The 22,381-nt window shown below is 41.8% G+C and overlaps 1 protein-coding gene across 8 annotated transcripts in view; it reads right to left on the bottom strand.

The window, feature by feature from the left end:
* Window positions 1-348: 348 nt before the first annotated feature.
* The window catches only part of LOC116398199 (ankyrin-2-like), a 190,821-nt gene continuing 168,788 nt past the window's right edge, over window positions 349-22,381 (bottom strand). For 6 of the 8 annotated variants that reach the window (XM_031874299.1, XM_031874294.1, XM_031874298.1 and 3 more), the window contains 12 exons: window positions 15,961-20,505; window positions 15,323-15,400; window positions 15,046-15,177; window positions 14,778-14,927; window positions 14,419-14,650; window positions 5,891-13,895; window positions 4,661-5,518; window positions 2,927-3,019; window positions 2,153-2,236; window positions 1,845-2,009; window positions 1,348-1,536; window positions 349-1,072 (listed from right to left, as the gene is read on the bottom strand). In XM_031874299.1, the coding sequence (XP_031730159.1) occupies window positions 893-1,072; window positions 1,348-1,536; window positions 1,845-2,009; window positions 2,153-2,236; window positions 2,927-3,019; window positions 4,661-5,518; window positions 5,891-13,895; window positions 14,419-14,650; window positions 14,778-14,927; window positions 15,046-15,177; window positions 15,323-15,400; window positions 15,961-20,505 (14,711 nt within the window). In that variant the 3' untranslated portion in view covers window positions 349-892. The remainder of the gene's footprint in view (window positions 1,073-1,347; window positions 1,537-1,844; window positions 2,010-2,152; window positions 2,237-2,926; window positions 3,020-4,660; window positions 5,519-5,890; window positions 13,896-14,418; window positions 14,651-14,777; window positions 14,928-15,045; window positions 15,178-15,322; window positions 15,401-15,960; window positions 20,506-22,381) is intronic. The other 2 variants (XM_031874302.1, XM_031874301.1) reach the window with 2 other exon arrangements.

Genomic DNA, 22,381 nt, shown 5'->3' with positions numbered 1-22,381 from the left:
ATCCAGTGATTGGCGAGGACAACAAGAGGGGGACCTGGGACATCTTGATCAGATGAAGCGTACGTCACCAAAGGCTTCAGGGGAAGATGTAGAAGGAAGGTCAGTGGAAGCAGCAGCTCAGTCAAAGCTCTCCTCCTCCTCCTCCTCCTCCTCCTCCTCCTCCTCCTCCTCCTCCTGGTCGTCCTCACAGTAGCGTTGGAGCAGTTGGTGCAGGTGCTGCTGCAGTGCGTCGGGCTGCAGGGCGTCCGGGTTGTCGTTCAGACGCTCCAGGTGCACGTGCTTCCCCCGGCCATCCCTCACCACAGTCCTCTTCTGGGTTCGCGACTTACGCATCTGGCTTCTGCAAGAACAAGATAGAAGGGTCACGCTACATCCACTGCCAATATTAAACTATATCATTAAATCAAATAAACATTACATTTTCCTTTCACATACAATACAAAACTAAGACAGATTTGATATAATCACATGCTTCCCCCACTGGCCTGTTTCCACGCTACAGTAACCTAAAAAGCATTTGAACTGAGTTTGTCATATTCAGAAGATGAAAGGAGACTTTTTACATGTGACCAGTTTACGTTTCCAATGTCTGCAAACAGGTACGTCAGAACTTCAACACAAATCACACAACCTTGTCTAAATTCAATACTTCAACCGTTTCAAAGTTTTGCTAGTTATCAGTTATGAAAGTTATTGCATTTGCAAACTTTTTGATTGAGACATGATGAAGCAGCAACACCCAGATCTCAGCAAAAGGGCTGGTGAGTTAAATTAAAACTACAATAATACCCTGGTTGTAAAACATTGTCTTCTAATTGCCACTTACTCTGCCATGTACAAATCAAAATCAGAGTTTGGACTGTAACATTAGAGGGGAGAAGAAAGAGTGCAATCACGCCATGCGTCCAAGGTTAAGCTCTGCTAACTGTACACTGTGGTCATTGTGGTCATTTCTACACATTCCCATGCTGCTGTCCGACCTTTTAACCACAGAACCGTCGTCCTGCACAATCTCTTTCTCTACTACATGAGGCAGGAGCACTTTCCCAAAGCCTCCCGCATAACTCAATGCCTGGAGGAGAAAGAACGAGGGAGGAGAGACGGATCAGAAGGAGGATAGAGAAGAGACACTAGTAATCTGACATAAAGATCTGTAATTACTGACAAGATATCACAAAACATAGTAGCATCTAGTGAAAGCACTAGACTGTGATTTTGGTATCATGACCATCAACACCTCCACATTTTTGTATTTCCTCTCATGACCAGTAGATCATCTCCAAAACACATACAGCAGTACATGTTGTCAATCGTCTTTTCATAGAATTCATTTTTGGAAACACTGACCTTCTCAAAGTCCTGTCTGGCTGAGGGGAGGTCTGCAGCCAGTGAGGGGTCTCCCGTCTGCTTCTCCATCCTCTCGCCTCTCACAACCGTTTTCTTGACAACCTTGCTGACCTTTCGACCTTGCACTGGCTCCACCTCAAACTCTGATGCTGTGACGGCTCCCAGGGCCGGGTACTCCGAAAAGGTCAACTAGAGAGAACACGAGAAGATGTCAAACGACGGTTACGTACTATAGAATGTACCGAGTACTTTTATGTTTTATCGAGTGTTTTTAGTCAGAAGTAGGTATTTTCAAACTTAATACAACTTTTGAATGCGGCAAAAGAACTCTCTTCATGATCAAAATATAAAAAATACTAGATGCAGGCTTACTAACACACTGACAAGGATTATTAGCAAAAAATGATTTTCATAAACTACACAGATTATGTTTAGGTCACAAAATGGAAACCCAGTAATGCAGCCATGATTAAAGTGGTGCTGTAGATGACCCTAACCTCTTTTTGATCTCCCTCACTGTGAATAACGGTTCTCTTCACCACCCTGGAGACAGTGTCTCCCTCCTCAATCTGCACTGTCTCCTGGTGTGAGCCCTCAATGGTCACTTCCTGTGTCTCCATGCCGTCTGCTGACACATATTTATGAATCACCTTCCGAGTGATCTGGTGGACGAAACAGGGAGGGAATCACTTTGCTGTAAAAACTGTAAACTGGTAAACATCTTTCATCATGCAGGCCAAGGAATAGCACTGTTATTATAAGTGTGAATGCTGGATATGCGGGACATCTTTGAATGAAAGCTTACTTTCTTAACGACCATGTTGCCATGCTCATCTGTGTACTTCTCCTCTGTGACAGTGTGTGGGGGGATATCTGGTAGGTTATCCGCCTGTAAAAAGACAAAGCACATACCATCAGTTCACATGTTAGTGCGCAGAGGGGAGGAACCAACACGTTATTTGCATCAGAGAAAGTATTTCAAACAACATGTGGTATAAAGCACCCGTACATGACTAACACCACCCGATCTATTTTAAAGCCCCTATGGGTGTAACTTTGATGCAACTGTAGAATCATTCAAATCATTCTGATCATTCTGATCATAGATTTGTTTTGTTTTTTGTAAAAAAAATGATATATATATTTAAATTTGTCAAAAGTGGTTTCTCACATTGCTGCCTTCCAGTCTCTGTATTGACACTGTATTGACCACTAGGGCACTACCAAAGTCACAAAACATTGTACACATTGGGGCTTTCATTTCTATAACAGAAAAAAAGAAAATGACATAGAAGTGAAATAATGTAAAACAAAAACGAAAGCAGCTGAGTGTGCAGACACAAATGAACAAAAACACCCTAAATGTCGTTTAAAGGCCACTTTCCACAAATTGTACTTTTTGCATTGCAGAATGTAATTTTTGTGCCAAGCAAGTAAGCGACATTCAGTATGATATAATTAACTGGTGAGTCAAGTATAAAAAAACACCAACAAGCACTAAACCGCTGCTTCCCACAAACCCTGCACCACCCCACAGTGCACTGGGGCTGCACAGCTGCAGCAGCTGATGCTTGTTTACCTGAATGATAACTCTGCGTCGGACCACCCTGGTAGTCAGCACCTCCTCCTCTGAGCTATCAGAAGACAGCAACCCTAGTTCCTCTGCTATCTCCTGGGAGAGCGCACACAACCAGCATGGGTCAATGTATCAGGTCTACACAGTGTTACAGCACACTGCTGCAGACAGCAGCTGTTCCTTCTTTTCTCTGAACCTCACTTTTTATGATTCGCTTGCCAAAAAGGTTCATGTACAGACAAATGGAATGAAAAAATGTATGGCTGTACACAATAGTGATGTGAGGTGAAGAGAAGGCACAGTTATACAAAAGACATTCAAATTAAATAAACTTGCAAGGATGGGAACCAGTGAGCGAAATACAGGATGTCTCAGACCCCTTGAGATCTATCCCCCCAAAAAAATGTCCAATTTGGGGAAATGTCTAATTTAAATTGGGTGATAATTATTTCATCTTGATCTATGTTGTGAAGGTTTTTTGCATTTAAAAACAATAATAGATGATAAGCAGAACAGTGCCACAGAGAGTAAAAAGATCGCTGATGCCGCAGCTACTAACAAGGATACTGGTACCAGATATACTTCAGAAAACTACACTATAGGCCGGATAATACATTTAAACTTCGCAGTCCTGCTACTCCCTTCCATGTTTAGAGTCAAATGCACATAAACAATTAAATTTGCAAAATGATCTGAGTATAAACATCACATCATGGTCTGAGCAGGTGGAGACACAACATTATCCATTGAAAACCTGAAGAGGTTGCCTCTCCAATCCACAGGCTGTTGTCCAACCCTATAGCTTTTGCCTGTACTGCCAAGCTTATAGTATATCTGATTGTGGGTCAGGTCACAAGTTGGAATTTATTTAGAGATAATTGAGGATAATGGATTGGTTCCAGCTCTCAGCTTTGTGGGTGCAGGCTGGGTTTGCACAACTCTGGACGGGAGGCAGAAAACCTCCCCGGAGGTAGACCCCTATGCAGTTAGCCAACATGACTATCCCAGTGTGCTACTTTTTGTGTTTACTTAGAGTCAGACAAGCGCTTGAAATTCCACATGTAAAAATAATTTGAAAAGCTGTAGGAGGCTTGTGCACCCATTGTTTGTTTTTTAATCCTTGTTATCCCAAATCTCTACAATGGACTTGGCAAGTGCAACGTTAGCATGACCCATAGAGTCACAACAATAACATTTATGGGAAATATGCCAGGTAACAATATACTGTTATTTTCCTTTCCGTTAAACTTTGAAGTATGTGCGGCTGAAGAACATCTACTCTAATTTTCAAATGGCACAGCAATGGACACTCTGATTGTCAAATGTGTATTTTCGCACACTGATGGTAACAACAACAAGCAGAAATCAAAGTATGCAAACAGGTGCAAGTGTGAACGCAGAATTATATATTATAAATGAAGTTCTGTTTAGCAGCTTGTAAATGTCACCAATGCTGACTTAAAAATTAGGAACTGCAAATACATCACACCACCAATGGCAACAGCTTTTTCACCTACTGATGACACAGCAAATCATCACATTGTTAATTTTTTGTTATTTCCTTGAAAGTGTAGGCACTCATGCACACAAAAGCACTCATCAGCCTCATTAAGGTTAAGTGCCAATTTGCATAGTTTATCTTCTGAGTCTTGACTGCAGCACCACAGCAACAAGTCTGGCCTGGCTAGAAAAAAAGCAAGTGCAGCACTCTGCTCATGCTCATCACCAACCCCTTACCCTTCCCAGGAAGTCATCATCATCGTAATACCCTGCCTGGTCTCTGGAAGGCAGCTCCTCACACAACGGGAGTTTGCCGTCTGTTTGACACTCCCGTGAACCATCCGAATCACAAGCAAATTCACTGAGACTTTCACTGCTAGAAGAGAAGCGCTTGTAATCTTCCACTTGGAGGAAAGGGTGAGCAGTGTACTGAGGGCTTCCTTTCAGGAAGCCACCATCAGAGCTACTCCCAGGCATTGGGGACGGGGGTTCAGAAATATGATAGGTAATCTCATGTTCCAGTTTCACTTCTTCTGGTTCAGAGAAGTCATAGAAGGCTTGTCTGCACTCGAAGAACTCCACATCTGAGTCAGAGTGCTGTGGAGATTCCAATCTTTTACTGAGTTCCGTTGGTACGACCTTTGGATCCTCTGATTCAAATTCAGAGAGGACTCTGTTAAAGTCTGGTAAAAATTCCAAGTCTTTAGAACTTTCAGACTCTCCTTTGGTGGTGGCATCAGTCACAATCTGAGCTGACATTGAGTCACTGAACACTGGAGACACTGGACTCAAATCATTCAAAGAGGCTTGGCTGCATTGAGAAACTCTCAGTGTTTGGTGTCCTGAAAATACGGCTTCATAATCTGGTGGTACCAAAAACCGAGTTGACATGGGTGAAAAAAGCTCACTGGGCTGTGCTTTGTTACGGGAGAACTCCCACTCTGGGTGCCCTTGTGATAAGCCCAACTTTAAACATGATGTATTCTCAAATGCAGGTAGAATTGAAGTAACAGTTCTGTGGGTTGTGAATGAGTTTGGGTCATACACCTTAACGTCTGTTTGAAACTGTGTTTCCTCTGGTGTCTCAGCAGGAGCCTGCAAGGGAATATGATCTAAATAAGTTTAAAAAAATTAAAAATCTGTGTACATGTTAGTATGCACCATTAAAATGACGTCAACATTTCACCAGGTTAGCATCACTGTGCAATGATTATTTTCGATACAGCCAATATCTCATTTAAGTTTAGAACACTATTGTGAAGCCATGGCATGCCACTTTAAAAGATCAGACAAATAGATAAGAACTGAAGGACATTTCGTACAAATTCCAGACGCATTTGATGCAACTGCACACCATTTTGTTATTAGTTCATCAAAGCAGTTATTTGCTTTATCCAAGTGACATGTTAATGAATTTGTCCAAAACAAAAGGGAGTATTTGCTTGCTTGTCATGCTCTCAGTCTTACCCTTTGTGAGACCGTCTTCTTCTTTAATTCTCCAGAACTGATGTGTAGGATCTTTGTCTCCTTTCTTTTTGCATCTTGAACTGGTGATGGTTTCACAAGAAAGTCTTTCTGGAAGTCTTCCTCACAAACCGTGGTTTGTAAAGTTGAGATACTTTCAGCTTCATATCCACGCTGCATCCTTTCGTATGACAAAACTTCTGATTGCAGTCCTGTCATTTTTTGACAGTTAGGATTGACATTTGTCTCACTACTTTGAATTAATAATGATGACTCCGCCAATGGCCCTTTGTTAGGTAATAATGAAGACTGACCAGGTAATAAAGGTAATAAATAAGACGTCACATGACTCAAAAGTTCAGTACCTTCACGACAAAAACCTAATTCCTCCTCTGACTCCACAGTTTGAGGGCTCAGTGGCCTTGGGCTATCATCAATCCAGCAATCAATAGGTAGAGCAACAAACTCAGAGTCTGATGACAGAGACACAGGTGAAGATGATCTATCAACATGGGTAGCATCCATAAAATAAGAAGACAATATTCTCATAAAATCAGGTACTGGTGAGTCAGGCAATAGGTGACTGAACTCATTGACAGATGAAATGGATTCACGTGAAGATGGTCTATCATTGTCTCTTGATGACGTGACCATAAGCTCGCACTCTGAATCTGAACCAATTGATTCAGGTGATGATGTCCTATGTGTAGGCTTGTACTCCAATGATACTGTAAACTGAGGGATGGGAGAGTCTGGAGAAAGTGACCTGTTCTCATTGAACTCAGACATTGATTCTGGAGATGATGCTCTTTTGTCAGACATGGACAACCAGGATCCAAGCAACATTGGTCTGTATTCAGGCAGTGACTGAGACGACAAAGCCCTTCCTCTCTCATTCTCATACTCTGATGGTGCACATACTGGAGATGATGGCCTACATTCTGAAAACTGAGATTCCAAATTTCCGAATGCCACATAATCTATATCTGATGGTACATTTTCAGGCGAACATGATGCTGATCTCAGGAACGATACACATTCTGGCATTGCTATTGTAAATTCAGGTAAGGGGGAATCTGGGGAGAGTGGTCCAAACTCACTGACTGATGTTACAGATTCTGGTGATGATGCTCTTGATTCTATCACCATGACTGAACTGGGGGATATGGGTCTAAAGTCTGTCAAGGATTCTGGTGAATAGCGTAGATCATCATCCTCTGTGTGAGATACTGATACTACCACCCAACCACCATCAGACTCAGTTTGTGCCTCAGGGACAGGTATTTTAAATGTATACTTAGCCTGTCTGTATGGAGCTGCCCCTGACAACACAATGTGTTCAATCACTGGTAGAGATGACTCTGAAACAGGTCCATCAGATATGACTTGTACACTTGAAGTGCAAAGATAGCCATCATCAGCTTTGGCTGTGTCTGTTGAAGTAAATTTATCGGTTTCCTCTAAAGGTGTTTTTTTGACATCATGCTCATTTTTATCTTTTACTTTAGTATCTTGATCATCATCTTGAACACTCCTCTCATGTTCTATTGTGTTGGCAATTAATTGCATAAAGCCTGTTTTACTGCTGAAAGTTTCTCCCTCGTACTGAGGATCATGTACTTGAGAAATTAGCTTCCACAGCTCTGCATCATGAATTAGATTATATTTAGCTAAGATTACCGCTGATTCCTCAGGTAAGGTAGGTGCCATTGTTGTTGATAAAACAGTGCTATTGATGGTTGCTTCATTGCCAGTTGGAACTTTTAATTCAGGTATTGATGATTTGGTTGGCAAGAGTAATTCTTCCTTGTCTGATTCAAAAGACTTTTGTGATGACCTTTCATCTGCACCAAACAGGTCTAAAGATTGTGACAAATCATCTGAACCTGAAAATTCAGTGGGTGAAATATCTCTCACAGTCATTATATTTTCTACAAATGTCTTTGTAAAATCAGGTATTGGCGATTCAGATGGCAGGGGTTTACATTCATCATCTGATCTCTCTGAATGAGGTGATAGTGGTCTCATGTCAGTGACTTCTGTGTCGTATGAAGTCAAAGTAGAGTCTACATCTGACAATATTGAATCTTGGAAAGAACGCCTGGTGTGTGTTACTTCTGCTGTAGTCTTGAGAACATTTTGTGTAAACCAAGGAAGGGGTGAGTCTGGAGACAACCTCTTGTGTTCATCAAGTGATTGAGTAGATTCTGGAGACACTGATCGTATGTTTCCAAGTAACGTCAATGCCACACAAGACAAGGGTTTGTATTCTGGTATGGCTTCAACCGATTGTGGCCTCTCTTGTATTTCTGATCCTACTGATTTGGGAGAATTTGGTCTATCATCTACACCATAAGTCAAAGACATTAATAACTCACTCAAAGCATACTCAATATCTGATTCAGAGGATTCAGGGGAGGGTGATCTACAGCCAGCAATGCCAATAACACGGTCAGGCACTACTGGCCTGTATTCAGTTATGGGTGAGTCTGGTGGCAGAGCCTGGTATTCATCTCCAGATGATCCTGAGCCAGGTGAAGAGGGTCTGATGTCATAAACGAATGATTCAATGCTTAAAACAATGTATTCCACATCTGAACAGGTTGACTCAGGGGATGCTGACTTATGTCCATAAATATGTGATATGGCGGACTCTTGTAGTGCCTGTGTAAATTCAGGAATGGGTGAGTCTGGTGAAAGAGGTCTAAATTCATCGTTGGATGCCCTTGAACCAGGAGATGTGGCTCTGTCCTCAAAAAGCCAAGGGATACTCAAATCTGTTTCTAAATCCTCATCTGAATATACTGATTCAAGTGAAGTGGCTCTATATCTTACTCCCAACACAGTGGGTACACTCATAGTGTACTGGGGTAGTGGAGAGTCAGGAGACAAACATCTAAGATCAGAGTCAGACACCCCTGATTGACAGGATTCTGCTCTGTTCTCAAAATCAAACATCTGTGAAATCAAAGGACAATAATCGASTTCTGAAGACTCTGATTCAGGTGACCATGACCTGTAAGCATTGAACTCAGGATCAGTCTCTAGCAAAGCCTGACTGAAGTCAGGTAAAGGGGAATCAGGTGAAAGTCTTCTGTATATACTCAGAGATGCCAAGGACTCAGGAGAAGATCGATCTTCCAGGACAATTGGGAAATATGACTCAATTTCCTCATCAAAGTCAGACAACACTGATTCAGGTGAACAAGACCGTAACTCCATATGTGATATGGCGGACTCTTGCAGTGCCTGTGTAAATTCAGGAATGGGTGAGTCTGGCGAAAGAGCTGTGTATTCATTCAGAGAGCCAGTTGTTTCAGGAGAGGATGATCTGAAATTTGACATTAACATCAGTGAGAAAGGCCTATACTCTGATTCAGAATCAGGTGTCAGAAGTCTCTCCTTTAGCTCTAGTTCTAATGACTCTGGAGACTCTGGTCTATCTTCAGTACCAGGTGGGGAATTACATAAAGGTCCATACTCAACATCTGATATATCTAATTCAGGGGATGCTGACCTAAACCCACCAAACAACGGAAAACATTTGACTCTTGCCATGAATTGAGGTACAGGTGAATCCGGAGACAGGGCCCGTCGCTCTTCTGATTTAGGAGATGATGACCTCGACTCAGTAATTAAAGCAGCATCAAATTGCTCAAGTTCTGTATCTGACATAGGTTTGGAAAACGGTGCCCTGGGATTTTCCAGTGGAGATTGAAAAAGCGAGAAAGAAGGTTGGGGAATTAGTGAATCTGGACACAAAGGTCTATACTCATCTACAGAGTTTCCTGTCTCCTGCAAATCAGGCCTCAGCACACTCAGTAACTTCAGGCCCTTGGGGGAGGAAGATCTATATTCTGCCCCAAGACCAAGTGACATTGCCCTACCTGTCTCTCCTGCATGTGAATCAAGGGGAATGCATTCTTTACTTGTCTCCTCATATTCAAACACTCTACTTACAAAGGCTTCTCCTACATAATGTGGGTCATGTAGTTGACATATCAGCTGGTTTGGTCTAATTGTTGCACCAGTCTTTTCCGATTGCTTTTCTTCAAGCATGGAAACAGCTGATTCAGTTATCAGTGCCCCAGGTGATAAAGGCCTGTAGTCTGACACTGGGCTCTCTTCCTTCTCAATCTTTGTTTGCATTGTTTGTAGAACAACTGCATCAGAGGAATCTGCGATGTCCAATTTCCCACCACCCTCTAACTCTCCCTCTTTCACACCTGAATCGTCCAGGACATACTCAATTTTTGTTCCAGCATACTCAAATACACCGGTTTTACTGCAAAAAGTCTCCCCAACCAAGTGAGGATCATGTATTTGAGAATTAAGTTTCCAAAGTTCAGCATCATAAACAAGTCTATATACTGGTACCCTTATTGCTTTAAGAGGTACAATTTGACTACTACCACCCAATGGTCTCCCTGTGGTCTCCAATACTTGTGATTCCGGTGAGTCAGATCTCTGCTCGCAAATACTTGATTGTGTATATTCGACTTCAGAAACCACAGACTCAGGAGAGGATGATCTATGACCAATGACTGGAACTGATTCAGTCAGACCTGTTTTGAATTCTGGTATTGGCAAGTCACCTCTATAGTCATCTCCAGAAACTGAATCAGGTGAGGATGGTCTAATTTCAGGGCACAGTTGTGACAGATACATAGCCCCATACTCTAAATTTGAACCAACTAAAAAAGGTGATGAGGATACTGCCATTGTGGCCCCAGCAACAAATTCTGGTAAACCCTGTCCAAACACAGGAATGGGTGACTCAGGTGATAGTGCCCTGTATATGTTAACAGATGTTACTGAATCAGTAGATGCTGGTCTGTCCTCGATAAGAAATGAAATGTTTAAATCAGTCTCCAGATCCAGATCTGACCATACTGACTCTGTTGACATTGATCTGTGATAAACTTGGGATGATCCAGAGAAAGAGGAAAAGTACATAGGTATAGGGGAATCTGGCATTAAAGCTTGCTGACTATTCACAGATCTCCCTGAGTGGGAGGAATCTGGTCTAAGTGTATCCAGCGATTGCGGTGTCATGGGTCTATATTGTGCTTCAGAATCAAATGAAAGTGATCTTTGGTAATTTTGGGATTGCAAACCAGAAGATTCATATTCAGCTGTTGCATCTGACCTTGTCTGATAAGACTCTGTTCTTGTTTCAGCAAACTGAAGCATTCCTGGTTTATTCACTCCTACATACTGTGGGTCAAGCATTTGAGCGATGAGCTTCCGCAGTTCTGCACCATATGCTAAACTGTACACTGGCACTGGATATTCATTTAAGGATAAAGGCATATGATGCTGAGGTGTAGAAACTGATTCTCGTTGAAACTGCTGATCTTCAGGGGAATTTTTAGTCAATGCCAATGAGAATGGTAGATCATCAGATCCAGTTTCTGGAGGTGATAGAGTTTTAACAGATCCTTGTGGGGGTACATATGTAACCATAAACTCAGGTGATTCTTTTAGATAAGTTGTATCATTCTGCACAGGTTCATTATCAGTTTTGACTGATTTCTTAGATTTTTTCTTTCTAGCAGACTTTGTCTTTCCAGTTAAAGGATTGTAAATTTCCTGCTTTGAATTTCCCTCATCAAACAACTCATGAGATAATTTTTCTGTAATTTTAGTTGACAAGACTTCAACTCCCGCTGGTGGCGTGACAATGATTTGGTCAGACTGACTGCCTTCAAGTACAACTGTTTGTATCTTGGGACCTTCATTTTCATTATGTTTCATAGGATTGTGCTCAGATTGTGACAAAATATTGATTGAACATTTTTCTTGAGTTTTGGATTTTTCTAGATCAATGGTAATGCTTGTTTTAGTTTTAAACTGCTTTTCAGCACATGCCTCTTCCACATCAATTGCAGGTTGTGTCAGTTCAAGTGTCATGTCTTCCTCAAGAGGCAGGCCAGTTACAAGATTAGACCCATAATCACTTACAGAACTACTTAAACAAGGAGATAAAGCCCTATTCTCAAAAGATGATAGCAATGGCATGGCCTTATACTCTGTATCTGACAAAACAGAGTCTGATGATAATAAATGATAATTTTTAGTAACAGAATGATGCACAGACAGCGTAAATTGTGGTATGGGACAATCTGGGGAGAGACTCTCATTGAATGTCTCTGATTCAAGAGAGGATGCTATAATGTCTAAAATTGTTGACTGTGGAGTCAAAAATCTGTTGCCAGGCACTGACTCTGGTGAAAGTGGTCTTCCCTCAATATCAGACATAGATAAGATGACCCAATCATCATCATCCTTAGATACTGTTTCCACTGGTGTTGGTGATTTATTCTGTGTATCAGATACCAATGGTTCGGTATATTTTCTTCTATGATCAGCTATCTCTACAAATTCAATTGATTCAGGGGAGGGTGACCTGTGACTAACAACACGTAAAACAGATTCAGATTCATCTCCAGCAGCTGCAGCTGCAGCAGGTGATGAAGCTCTATCGCTGCCTAGTGATACTTGCCTTCCAAATGGTCTTTTGTTTGAAACCATTGGCGTCAAAGGCCTTTCCTCTGCTTCTGATGTTAAGTGCATATAAGTATTTGGCTCACTCAGTAATGGTTGCACTGGGGCAGAAGCCCCAACATCATCACTTTCCCATGGAAAAATAGGCGGCGGTAGGGGAGACAAAGGCCTAAACTGAGGTATTGGAGAATCGTGTGCAAGAACATTCAGCTCATTTAGTGACGATGCTGATTCAGGTGATGTGGCCCTACTCTCTGTCAGTAATATTTCTGCATCAGTCACACATTCAGGTGAAGATAATCTATCATAAACTAAGCTATAAAGTTCACAAATGGTCTCACATGTGGATTCTGGTAAACAGGATCTGGATGCTTTGATCTCAGGTGTAGACTCTACAGAGACCACAAACTCATTTTCATTCCGTCTGAATGACAGTGTTTTCTCAAAGCTGTATTCTGCTCCTGGTATACCTGGCATAGCATTATCTACTGAATGAACATCTAGCTGTTCAAAATTTGAGTCATGTGACACCTGAATGAAGCCAGTTGAGCTTAAGAGCTCTGGTTTTTGAGACATTAAACCTGGAGTGGTACAACTGACATCAGAGGGACCTGCTAATGCCTGAGTGGCAGTGTCGATTTGATTCATGCCATTATGGGATTTGACATTAAGGTCACTTGAAATTGAGACATGGGAATCATCAATCTCAATCAAAGAGTTTGAAACATTTTCATCAATATTTATGTTTCTAGCAGCTCCATCAACCTCATCTTTCCTGAGTCCAGCCTGAATTGCGTCTTCAGAGGATGCATCCATAGGCGCCACGGACAAATCCTCATTATCTGAATCCATCAACTCAAAATCATATCCATACAAGACTTTATAGAGTCGATTTGAAACTTCATCCATGTGTTTTCTGGCCATTTGTTTGGTCAGGATGGATTCTGTCATAGCATTAGTGGAACCAGACGGAGGCACAGAAGTAGGCTGAGTAGGCAGTTGTTCACTTGTAGGTTGTTTTGTTAAGCAAATCTTTTCAGGGACCTCATCGGTTTCCGTAAGCTCCATAGACAGTTTCCTGAAGTCTTGCTCAGCTTGATCACACTCAATCAAGCTATCCCCAAAGTCGGTCATAGACAATGGTCGACTCTTGCATACACCTGTTCGAGAACTATTAGATGACTCTCGCCATGGTGACAAATAATCAGCATTGTATTCAGAATTGGTGGTTTGTAGACACTCCAAGCTCCACTCTTCTCCCCCCTCTGCCCCCCCATATCCAGCACCACCCTCATCATCACATGGTTCAATAGTGGGGTAAGGCGGTGGGATAATCTGGGTGCCTAACATGGGTCCCCCTTTGAACACAGGGTCTATCACATGGGATCGGAGGTTGTAGGGAGAGGTGAGGTACAATGTGAAGAAAGGACTTACTTGTTTAATACTGCCTGTGCTCCTGTCACAGGTGTCTGTCACTTCCTCATATACTCTATGTGATGAGCTGTGAAAAAAATGCATATTCAGTCACAGGATTGCTGATGAATTGATAAATAAATAAAAGCTGATAAGTCTTACATCTTCTCAGTATTCTTTGTCATAATGTATAAATACATATTCCACCAAATATCAACTTAAATCACATTAAGTCCAATTGAATCTAAAAAGTCTTTTTTCAAATTATTATGAATAATTTTTATTGAAAGGAAGAAAAAAGGTCTTTCAAGAAAAATCAGAAATGCTTCTTTTGAGTAATAATCACACCAAAAAGTATCTAAACTGACCAATGTTGACATTTGCATGTAGGTTTTTGAGCTGTAGTATGTGTTACAGTGGATTAACTAATTAATTATTGCTTGCAAAATAAAGTCAGCAGTGGTACATTTCTCTCTGGATGTTTGTTTTGTAGGTCATTCAGCAATCTGAGGTAAAGTGCAACCTGTATCCATGCTTGTAGATACATAAAAAGACAGACAGAAAGCGACTGTAGCTATGGTCACATGAATTGAACTGTCCATGTAACTTACTATGGTGTTTCCATCTCTTTTTGTAGTTTCTCTTTCTGGGCATTTCTAAGGCCAGTTGCTTTGAAATCTGTTTCTGGTCGTCCAATTGTCTCGTGAAGGGATGACAAACTGGAGGACAGGTCCTCTGCCGACACCATGGGTACCTCTAGTCCCGAACCTGGAGTCCTATGTGCAGTCTCTGTACGCCTGCCTGGCCTGGGGCTGTCAATGTCTTCATGAAGGGCAGAGAAACCTGACAAAGGATACAGTGCAGGCATGCAGAAAGAGTTGATATAACTGTTTGGTAAAAAAGAAATTCTACATAGACTAAATTACAACCTCATCATCAGTCAGCTTCAAGTTAACATTGGCTTGTGTACCTTCACTATGATCCAATGCTATGGTCCGCTCAATTTCTGCATATGTATGTGATGATGTCTCCTCCTGAGTGGACTTGATTATCTTAGTTTCAATGAGGTGAACTATGTCCATTCGGTTGATCTTAGTCAGTCTTTTGATCAGTGTTGCTTCTGTTGAAATAGAAAACAGACTTCAAAGTTTCATTTTAAATTTTAATAAGAGCTTCTATTTTGTTCTTGTTTAGAAAACAACAGTTATTAGAAATATTTACTCAAACTTTTCACTAACCTGTGGAATGCTTTTCCTCCCTCTCAGCCCAGACTTTCAAAAGGGCATGGCTTTGGTCTTGCAGTGAGTTTGGGTTTTCAATCCTTATCAGGTTGATCCTCTCCTCACTGAAGTCCAGTTCTCGTGCTAATTCTGACGACAAAAGGAAGATATCATTATTATTCTAATGATTACAATTTTTAAGTTGTGTTTCTTTTGGGCCTGCAAAAAATTCACTAATACTCTATATCTGATGTATGTTTGATAGCTTGATCACTGCTACTAAGGTGGGACTCACCAGTCCAGCTGAAGCCCAGGTGGTCGGCTATAATGGCCAACCGTTGCTCTTTTCTCTCTGCCTCATCCTGTGGATGTACTGCAAATACCACCAGACAGCCATGAGCGGTCAGAGCCGCAAGATATACCAAATCAAGTCACATTCACAAATGGTATTCCAAAAAATCTTCACTGGCTTTCTTGATCTTGTAGTACTGACAGTTTGTTTTGTTAATTCATGATATCAAATTAAAGAATTGTAACCTTGATCAAATACATAATATGCCTGTAAAGAATTGTTGTGATAGATCTAAGTGGGACTATGATTAAGAAACATACATTTCAATCATTAGAAAATAAATGACATTACATATGATTGTTTAAATAATGAATTACTCTTTAATGTTTAAAAAAGTTTTAGTTACTATGTTGTTTTCACAAGTTCCATAAAGCCTTTAAGTCAATCTTGAGATTTTCAGCACACAGAGGGAAAGACAGACGTCACAACGCACACAAACACAGCTCAAAAGACACAGCCACATGTATTCTTCAACTACAATGGGACTTAACTACAAGAGACAGAGAGGCAGCTCCTTTACAGCTACAGTGTACTAATGAGGCACAAGAGATAGAGAATAGCCCCTTAAACTGGGGGGATACCTTGACTTTGGACTTTATCATCTGGGATTCGCTGCATCTGTGTCTCAACAGGGTTGTCCCACAGTGGTCTAATGGGAAAGACGTCTCCTGAGGGCAGGAACTGCATCTCAGGGAAAGTTTCTCTTTCTATGATTGATGGATCAATGACACTGCTCTCATCATCTGAGTTGGCGGCTGCAACCTTTTGTTCTTTCTCTGTCTCTGCCTGTGCCAATCTTGCCACAAGTGTTGCTGCTTCATCGCTTATCTCTTCAAAGAACTCAATGGACTGTTTGTTTGGCTCACTTTTCTCTTTAGTGAGTGTTGATGAATGACCACTTTTACCTCTGACTGGCAATCTGGACTGGAAGCCTTTAGATTTTGCTGACTCAGAACTCAATGGTCGACCTTTTTCTTTTTTAGCAGATGACCTGGTAGAGTCCCCCTCACAGAAGCTCTTGGCTTTGGAAGATGGTGTCTTGGTTTTGATATCAGAGGGACCTGTGTCTGTCTCAGATTTTCTTCTTGAATCCTTTTTCACAGGTACCTTAAGCTTTTTGTCTTGGGTAGATCCAGCATGTTTGACAATAGAATCAGGCTTGGGAGCCTTAATGGGAATTCTTGATTTAGATTCAGAAATGAAGGAGGCCTCTTTTTTAAGAGTGGTTGAAGAGGAAGTTGCATGAGATTGAGAGGGAATTGTGGATTTGCCCCGACCTTGTTGAGCAGACTTAGCTTGTGTTTTGACTGGAGTTTTTTTAACACTCGTGGGAGCACTTTGTTTTGACTTGACTGTTGATTTGGGCGCTTCTATCACTGACTCTGGTTCTTCTGGAGATGAATCAGAGGACTCTTGGCCCTGCTCAGAGTAAACTGATCTAGTGACTGTAGTTTCGGCTGTCTGTACAGTTGTAATCATTTGGTCAGGGGAATTTTTGTCTAAATCTTCGTTCACATTTTTGTCTCGACCTTCAGGGGATGTCTGATCTTTCTTTGTAGATTTGGCTGAAGCGGAAATGCCCATTTTAGGGATTTTAGATTTGGAGGCATCAGCTTTAGAGGTTTGCTGATCACCTTCGGCTGGGGACTGAAGCTGATAATCAGTTGCTTCTTTTGCTTCTTTTGTCTCAGTCTCCTCAGTCTTAACCTCTAGTGTTAGATTGAGGCCAACTTCAGGTTCTGCTGCTGATCTACTTTCTTCTAAGAGAGGTTCATCTAAAGGCTGTTCACCTATCTGGAAAAAGGCAAATCCACCCCCCTCTTCCTCATAGCTCCTCTTAGTCATGTCAATAGCACCACTTCGGGTCATCTCAAAAAGCTTCCCTTCTTGGAATAGAAAAGGGTTGGGCTCACTGGTAGGAGTGCTCTCTTCTGTTGGTGTTCTACCAGGTGTTGTGTCCGGAGTTGCTTGCAGAGACTGACGGTCCACCACCAGATTCAGTATCTTCTGTTCCTCCTCTTTTACACGAGCTGCAAAAGCGGCATCATCCTCCCGCATGGCAGACCATGAATCAGTTTCTACCCTTGCAGTGACACCTTTTGACTCAGTTCTGGGAGGCTCCAGTATCTCATCCTCCTCCTCTGTGTCATCATATATACAGACCTCCGGTTTAAACATTTCCTTTGTTTGACCCGTGGCAACAGCTGCACTGCATCCAGCCTCCGCTGCTCTTGGAGGCTCCTTTTTATCTCCTTTTACCTCATCTGTTACATTGCTACCTTGTTTTAGCCTAACACTTAACTCTTGACCATCCTTATCATCTCCTTTGTTGTCTTTTGACTTCCTTAAACTCTCCTCCTTTTGCTCATCAGTCCTGTTTTCAGTGTATGGTGTTACCAGAGCCTTTTTGGCAGTACTGTCTTCATCAACTTTTACAGATGGTGGGACTCTTTGTTCCTGTGCAGTTTCCAGCTGGGCTGAGACAGAGTGAGGCCCCTCTGAACTGACAGTGGCTGTTCTTGTTGTGCTCTTGACCTCTTTGCTGTGGGGTCCATCATGCAAACCTGCTGAAAAAGGAGAGGGAGGTTGTACTTTAATATGGGGATCAACAAAAAGAGCTAACTCTGAATCTTCATTGGGTCTATTGAGCCTACATTCACTTTGCGAAAGCTTCTCACTTGTGTGCTCTATTGTTTCATAGCTGTCATCCCCTAGTTTGGCATTTGCTGTGGGAAACAAATCTTTTCTAGAGTTCTTTTTGCTCCTCTCGTCTTGATCCATTTCTTCAAATGTTTTTATTTTGGCTGCCATTTTAAACATCTCTTCCTCTGGAGTGATTTTTCTTTTAGATTCATAGCTGTCTGAGGTATCCTCTTCTTCTTGGTCTTCAGGAATGACAGCCGGTGTGAATGGAATGGAAAGGAATGTATAGTCAGGGGGTTTGGGGTTTACCTCATAACTTACCTCTTCAGAACTGGGAGTATCAGGGGAGAGGGGACTCTTACCGGAACTTGTCATCTGAGATGTCTGCTCAAAACTGTCATCATCAGCACTAGCCTCATGGTCTCGAAGCAGCCTACCGCGCAAAGCATCTTGAGGAACGTCTGTAGCTTTGGAGGGATCTGGATGGCTATGGGATTTACTAGATGGACCTATAGATGATTGGAAGGATGGGTGGATTTTTTGCTCTACAGGGCTGCTCTCTAAGGAGTCATGAGGGGGTGATTCCTTGGTTGGGCTAGGTTCAATGGAATCTGGGGACTTATGGGAGGAGTTTTCTTCCATGAGAGGACTACCCTCAAGAGAGTCTCTGTGGCTTATTGTCAAAGACTCATCAGCTAATGGACTGAGAGAGTCTGAGTCTTGTTTTAAAGGCAGCTCTAAGCTTGCATGACGCTGAGAAGAAGATCTAGAGGCTGGAAAACGAATTAAAGACAATTCTAGCTGATGATCAGGGCTCTCGTCATCGCTAAGAAAAGTTTCTACAGCCTCTGAAATTCTCTTTGTAAGCTTTTGAGGTATAGATGGCTTAGACTCATTCCTCCTAACAGATATGGACTCACTTGTAGTGTGATCATGTGCAACCTCACTGGAAGAAACAGGGAGAGTCAATTCTGCAGACCGTTGGTCACCAGTGGTCCCTACACCAGAGTGTCCAGACTTCTCTGTGTCTATAAATTCATTTTTGACTGTTGTGCCAGTTGCTGCCAAAGTTGTAGAGGTCTGCTGTCCAGTTTTGGGAGAAAGACACAGACTCTCTGGGCTTGTGCCTGGAGTGGCAAGACCCTCGTGTTTGTCACTGTCCTCAGAGCTCAAATGAGGGGTACAATCTCCAGAGCTGGCACTTAGGGAGTCTGCCACACCCTCATGTTTTAAGCTGTCAGAGCTATCATCAAGACCACCATTTCCAAAGTCTGTAGTTTCAGTTAGCTCAGAATGAGCAGAAGCAACTGACTTGGTTTCTATCTCTCTGTCTTGCTGAGTGGTCTCTTTCTTGCAAGGTTTGGAATCCAAAGATACTTCTCGTTGTTGCGAGACACGTGAGGTTATTGCTTTGGTCATGGATTTTGACTGGATGGTATCTGATCTTGTGGTTTTCTCCGATCTTGACGTAGAGGATGTTTTGAGCTCGAATAGTCCAGACTTTCTTTTTGAGGGGTCCTGTCCTGTTTGGAATGCTTGCATAAGCTCTTTAACTGACATAGTCTCCTCAAGTTTTTCAGATTCGGCTTTGGGGGATTTCGGGGGACCCTGTTTTGATTTAGGGCTTTCTTTGGCTTTTGGAGAGGGTTTGCTCATAACAGGCAATTGCGAGGCCTTGCTTCCAGTGACCTTTTTGCTCTTTTGCTCTGCCTCCACTTTCTGTTGTAAGGCTTTGACTTTGTCCTTTATTGACCCAATGGGAGTTTCTTCAATAACTGGGGATACGGGTGATGCTGGGCCAGTTGGCAAACTTAGAAGAGCACCTGCCTCTGTTGATTCTTCTGCCTGCCCCTGGTCTTTGCCCTTCCTTCTGATTGGCTTAGCAGCTGTTTTGTCATGCACCTTGGTTGGGGTAGTTGGCTTTGCACCTTTGCGTAGTACAACATCAGTGAATTCTTCTTGGACAGCTGGCTCTTCTTTAACTTTTATTTTGGAGCTTACTGGTGCATCCAGGAGGTATTCTTTAAGGTCACCACTGTCCTTTATTGCTTTAGGTCTGGGAGCCCTGATAGCTCTGCTTTCACGTAAGACTGGCTCTTGAGTTTCTAAGGCTGCCATTCTTTTGGCCACTTCTATCTCACTGTCCGAGAGGAGAACCCACTCCTCGACAATTCTAGCTGCTTTTGCTGCCTCCTCTGCTGCCTCACCCTCATATGTTCCACTCCTCAGTATCTCACTGACTTTTTCTAGGTCCTCTTTGACTTTCTCTAAGTCCTTTTCCATTATTTCTAACGGCTCTCCAGAAACATCCTCAGTCCCTTTCTCTAGACCAGACCTTCCTAATGAAGGGGATTTCTCTGTGGAGTCTGCAGTCAAGATGGCAGTCATTTTGATCAAATCTTGTTTCATCTCTGACACGTCGAATAGAAGGTCTGGTTCTCGAATCAGCTCTGATTTCAGGACTGATGTCGGCATCTCTTCATCTTCCATATGGAAGAAGAACAAGTAAGGAATAAAGAAAATCAAAAATTCAAATGAAAGGAGACAGACATTGGAGAATGTGGTCAGGACAAGATTGGAGCACACTGCAGGGATCATAGGACAACAAATTCACAAAGGGTTCTACATCAGGGTATCAGAGGAATTGGGCATATACTGTCATATGTCTCTGGGGAACTGTGGAAAAGCAAGGGCTAAATAATACCGATGGAAAAGGATATGAGCAGGAAATAACTTGCATATACACTCAGCACACCCACACTCACAAGACAAAACTATAGAACAAAACTTAAAAAAATGATTGAACAACCATGTAACCAACAAACTAACCAGTACAATAGAAAAATTGACAACAAAGAAAACAAAGGAAACAACATCAAGACATCTCAAGATTGCTCGGATGTATGACAAATGTCAATGTGATAACAGGCAAAAATGGCTTGAAAACAACTCAGACTTCTAATTGTGTCTATCAAAGAAATCCAGTGATACAAAATATGATGCTTTGCCATGCGGAAGGAGGATCTCTGGAATACTCGTAAAATCTTGGGTAGGGAGGGGTAATATTTTTATCCATTTGCCCTCCATTCAGCCTTATATTTAACTAAACATTTTAAATAGAACTATAATGCTATATAATGAAAACTGAAATAACAAAAATTGTGCACAAAACCATTTACAAATGGTGCTGTGAGGTAACATTCCGAAATCAGTACATCAGCAAAAGAAGAAATAAACTCATAAACATGACATAGAATACATACATAGAATCATACAGACATACAAGCACACACGTAGACATTCATGTAAGGCAAGTTATTTCCATGCAAAGCAAAGGGAAGTGCTCATGGAGAGGTCTTGGTGAAGAGTAAATGGAGTAAGTATAATGATTGAATCTGAAATTAGTAGATGATAGGTGCTCATGATCAAGGGCTGCTTGTTAATGTCTTCATTCATTAATGTGGTGAGTTTTTGGTCCATTTACAAAACAATTGCTATGACATGCTGTATCAGTAACCTCTACATTAAATATGCATAATGCCTTTGTTACACATATGAAATTTTAATCATGTCATCATGTCATGTTTAAGCATGTCATCCATGTATGTTCACAACAGCAGTTGTTTTAATATAACATTAATTTAAATGCTCAAGTAAATTGTATTTGCCTGTTTCTATTTTAGTATTTTGCTCATTACTACATGAACAGAGCAAGCAGGGTAGAAGGGGAAGGATTCAAAATGGGTGAAGAGGTTTACTACTACTACTCTTAGCTGCACTAGAGGACTAAAACTCTAATCTCCTGGAACTTGGTGCTCTCGCTATCTATATCACATAGCGTTTCAGGAACTCAGAGCCCAAGCGCACATGTGCAGGAGCAACTCATTTTTGGAATTTGGATGACACAGGGGTACCAGCACAACCCTGGCACAGCATGGCACAAGATCTACAGATCTACATGAATTTGAAAATCTTGTAAAAATATGGGCAGATTGCAATGCACCTTTTATAGAACGATGTATGTCATTTTATGACGTATGAAGACATTATTAGGAGGAGAAAGGCTGTAACAGCAGCTGGAGTTCAAGGGCCTGTACTACGAAGCAGGTTTTGGGGTTGGAGAGGTAACTTCAGGCCTGGATATACAGTCCTACAAAGGTGGTTCAATTCTTACTTGGGTGGACCGCCATGGTAATTTATGCTACACACTTAATATATAAAGGCTTATAAAAGACTTATAATATTGCGGACCCATCTAGAGCACAAGATCTGACTATAATTGCATGTGTCTATTCCATTTAATTAATGTGTTGCAGTTGTATTCTTATGGTGACTTTGAAGTCCAAAAGTCAACATTTA

The sequence above is a fragment of the Anarrhichthys ocellatus genome, unplaced genomic scaffold (genome assembly GCF_004355925.1).
Source record: "Anarrhichthys ocellatus isolate YVR2014 unplaced genomic scaffold, GSC_Weel_1.0 scaffold79, whole genome shotgun sequence".
Lineage (NCBI taxonomy): Eukaryota > Metazoa > Chordata > Actinopteri > Perciformes > Anarhichadidae > Anarrhichthys > Anarrhichthys ocellatus.
This window is presented reverse-complemented; position numbering and strand designations above follow the sequence as displayed.